The sequence below is a fragment of the Kryptolebias marmoratus genome, linkage group LG19 (genome assembly GCF_001649575.2).
Source record: "Kryptolebias marmoratus isolate JLee-2015 linkage group LG19, ASM164957v2, whole genome shotgun sequence".
NCBI lineage: Eukaryota > Metazoa > Chordata > Actinopteri > Cyprinodontiformes > Rivulidae > Kryptolebias > Kryptolebias marmoratus.
Genome location: NC_051448.1, coordinates 376,743 through 381,052, shown reverse-complemented (window position 1 = coordinate 381,052; position 4,310 = coordinate 376,743). Strand labels below are relative to the sequence as shown.

The following is a 4,310-nucleotide window of genomic DNA, read 5'->3' as shown; positions in this document are numbered from 1 at the left end:
GAACCAATCAGGACAGGAACCAATCAGAACAGGAACCAATCAGAACAGGAACCAATCAGGACAGGAACCAATCAGGACAGGAACCAATCAGGAGAGAACCGAAAAAAAACAAAGATTTTAGTTTTTCTGTTTTAGCAAAATGTTTAATTACGTTTGGTTTCTTTTCTTTTCTTTTCTTTTCTTTTCTTTCGTTTCTTTTCTTTTGTTTCGTTTCGTTTCGTAAATAGACCTCCGGTCCGGCACGGTTTAACAAACTCTGAGTTTATCCATAGATGCATGTTTCTGTGAATATTCAGACTTTTTAGTATTTAAATAAAGAGTCAAATAATTCAAGAAATTAAATGGACCACAATCCTTTAAAAAAACTTTAATATTAAAAATTTGGGCATTTGAAAAAATGTGTTTTCCAGAAGATTCTCTGAACCATAAACTGTTTTATACTCTGAGTTTTATTAGGAGCTTAAAACTCAAAAATTCCCTGAACTCTGAGTTAACTAACTCCTAGTTTTCACTAAAGCCACTTTCTGTAATATCACACGGTCCAGGAAGTCCGTCTCTCCTGAACGGTTCCTGCTCTGATTAGCTGTTAGCTCGACTCCAGACTGAGAGCACTTTGTCTGCTGCAGGTAAGACACTGACTTTCAAGCTGCTAACGCCTCCTGGACCCACGCACTCTGACCCTTCTGACCTCACTGACTCCTCCCATCCTGTTTCAGGTTCATCATAGTAGGCTTTTAATGCCGCCTGCGCTGCTTTCACTGACCTGAAAAACAAACAGGATAACAACAACAACCGCTGCCACAGGAAACCACTAACACAGCTGCGGCTCTGACGGCAACAACAACAAACAACAAACAAATACTAACAGAGGTGAATTAACAACAACTACTAACGGAGGTGGACTGCTGAACACCGGTGTTCAGCCGAAGTTGGTCTTCTGCTGCAGGAACTGCTCACAGTTTGAAGTGTGGGAACCTGTTGTAGATGCCTCTTTGAACGGTCTCAGTTTGGAGAACTTCACTGAGGAGCTAATGGCTAGTCTGAATGGAGCTGAGATAAAGTGGATCTCTGCGCCTGAAAACAGCTCAAATCTGCAACGTTTTATAGCGATTCATGTGAACAGTAAAGCTTCACAAAGCTTTCCATTATCATCCGTTTAACATCTCCTGGTTATTTATAGAGATTTCTGTGGTTATTGACAAGAGCAGCAGCAGCTAGCTGTATCACTTACTGCAGAAATCTTCTTCTGCTGATATAAGGGTTTATAAAACAATGTTTAGATGAATCGCAGGAAAACTTTAAAGACCTGAATTCAGACTAGCCGTTAGCTCGTTAATCTGATTAATCCTGTCAGTCATAACACAAATGCACCTCTGAGACCCAAACTAGATTCAGCCTGAGAACACAGAAAGATTCAGCTCGGCGGCTGTTGTTAATGAGAAGAGCAGTAAATATCGGAGCTGAAAGTGAAGATATTAAAGAGGCACTGGACCTTAGCTATGTGGTGAGGACTATTTCCTGAACAATATGTAGTTTTGTCCAGGACTGCAGGACCTCACAGTCCAGCTGGGCCGGTGTTCATTGTGAAGCATTTCCATGATGTTTGAACAAAATGTCTACATTTTGAAACAGTCTGTTTCAGATTTGATTAAAATTCTTCGCCGTTGAACAAAGATATGCTGCCATGTTTGTTGGTGGTTCTGAACAGCTTCAGGGTGATGTTTCCCAGCTCACATCTGTAGATATTTGCCCTCTGATATGTTTAGTATCTTCACTTCCTGTGAAAAAATAACTAAGAAATAAACGAGAGTTAATATTTACTGCTTTTATTCTCTGTACAGCCGAGCTGAACGCGTCTCCACCTGACCTCTGACCTTTCTAGTCCCAGTCTCATTGGTGCATGAATGCAAGGATCAATTGTTTCATAAATTAAACTGTTTGTCCAAACTAAAATCCTTCAAAGAGCCATCTGTCTGGAACAGGTAAGATATTTACTTCACTTCAATGAAACATCCCTTCACTGTGAAATGTGACGTGGTCACCTGACTAATACCTGGAAAAGAAGGTTCATCCTCAGTATTTAATTACCTCTTTTATATTAATCAGTTTAATCTAATAAAAACACAACCCAGTGGTCCAAACCAGCAGAACTGGGTTCTTCATGTCTGTCAGAACCACAGAAGAACCGTCCAAACCAGAAAGTCCTAAAGGTTTAAAATCACAGCATCTGGACTTCTGTCCTGTAGTTGAAGACATTTCTCTTCCCATCCAGGAAGTTCTGTCAGTTCAGAACTGGGGAGTGAGGAGTTCCAAGCTTTCAGCTGCATGAATGCTCCTTTTACACAGCTAAACTCACAGGCAGATTAATCTGTCTCCTCTCCCTCCTGAGGGTCATTAGAGTCTTAGTTTGCCTGGCTCACACAGCGGTGATGGGTCACTTGCATGAAGGTGTGAATTAGAGGGAAAATGACTTCATCAGGCTTAATGCTCCATTGTTTTCATGCATGTGACCCAAACATCTCTCTTAAAGTCAGATAAAGACCCTCATGACCCTCAGGAGGGAGGGGAGGTTCACCTGCATGCATAAACAGAGCGTTTCGTGCAGTTTAAAGCGTCATGTCTTCTTCTGAGCATGTGTGTGACTTCAGGACGTTCAGTTATAATATGAAGAACAAACTTGAGTCCTGCAGTGAGAAAGAAAACAGTTCTGCTTCCTCCCACCAGTACACCGTGGAGACAAACGGCAACATTTACTTTATAAAAAACACTAAATCAGCAGCATATAAAATGTCTGAATCAGAAACTTGACTTTGATTTGTTTTAACATCTTTCAGCCCATCTGAACCTTTTGTTCTACTTTAAATATTTGAAGTTTTCAAAAGCAGAAGAGAATCAAAGCTGCAGGAAATAAGCCCTCCATGTTAGACCACATAGCCCCGCCCCTTCTCCTGTGGCCCTGCCCCTGCTGTTTACTAACACCTGTCAGTCAAACCGCAGCTAACCTGCTCTGCTCTGCATGCTGAAACAGAACCAAAGTTTTCCAGCTTTACACTCAAATGGACCGAACACTATCTCCAATCAGGAACCCGGGTGGTCCCGGTCCGCCAGGAGGACCGCCAGCTGCAGAACCGGCGCCGAAAGAGGTCTCTACCAGGACCGGGGTCAGACCGCAAAACATCATAGAGCAGCCGGGTCGTCTGTGTTAAAAACCTGTGTTTGTTTGTTTGTTTTGTCGGGTTTGAAACCTGCGATTTATCAGAAACAAACCTTTAAGTGTTTGTGAATATTTGTTCATGTGGCGATGACGGGTTGGGAGGGGGCGGAGCATCTGGGGGGGCGGAGTTACCTAGAAAGAATAAAAACCTGTGAGCTTTTCTCCTACATGCCTGTAATATATTTGCATTGAGTTTAAACATACAGCCTTTCATGTGTATCTCTAAACTTTGATATTTATCAGTTTGCCTTCATTCTGTCGCAGCTCATTTTAGCAGAAGGTGGAAAAATCAGATGTCTGTGGAGTTTATTTACTTCATGTTTTAGTTTTAATCAAATGTTTCAATTTTAACTGCAGATTGTCAGCTCCACAGACAGATTTTCTTATTTATTTTTGAAAACAGAAGAGGCATTTTTCAATAAAACTACTGAAAACCACAACCTGAGTGGGACTCTGTTTGCTCTGAGACACATTCTTACAGCCTGATGTCATCTTTATTTCACTTCATGAGACTCAGAACTGGAGGAACGTCCAGAACCGCAGCAGGAAATTCCTCAGGAACTATTAGGAACGAAAGAGTCCGAACAGCTGGAATGAACGGGTGTTTTATTGTCTGATTAGAAGTAATTCTTTTAGATTTGGGCTTTTAAAACTAAAAACTCCTAGTTTTACTCTGGTGTGCTGTTTGAAAACATTTTCTTTAAATTTAACATCATTCTGGATGTTTTTCTTCTTATTTTGATCCTTTAACACAAAATGTCCTTAGTGGTCATAATGTTATGGCTTATCAGGGATCCTTTTTTTAAACATTTGGACACAAAATAAAACTTTTTAATCTGATCTCACTAAAAGTATGAAAACATTTTAAATCTTTATTTGGTATTTTATTCTAATTAAAGGGATAATTCAGATCTTTTTGCATTTTGCTTAAAAGTTAGAGAAACAGTAAATATCTTACCTGTTGTAGATAAATCACCTTGCAGAAACAGTTTGAATAAAACAGAGTTTATATAAACTGTCCATCCATCCATCCATCCATCCATCCATCCACCATCCATCCATCCATCCATCCATCCATCCATCCATCCATCCATCC

General features: G+C 40.4%; 1 protein-coding gene across 1 annotated transcript in view; it reads left to right on the top strand.

The window, feature by feature from the left end:
- col12a1b (collagen, type XII, alpha 1b) overlaps positions 1-3,654 on the top strand; it is a 75,170-nt gene extending 71,516 nt beyond the window's left edge. Inside the window, 1 exon segment of the mRNA XM_037981692.1 lies at positions 3,083-3,654. Coding sequence (XP_037837620.1) covers positions 3,083-3,183 — 101 coding nt within the window. The 3' untranslated portion in view covers positions 3,184-3,654.
- The last annotated feature ends 656 nt before the right edge of the window (positions 3,655-4,310 follow it).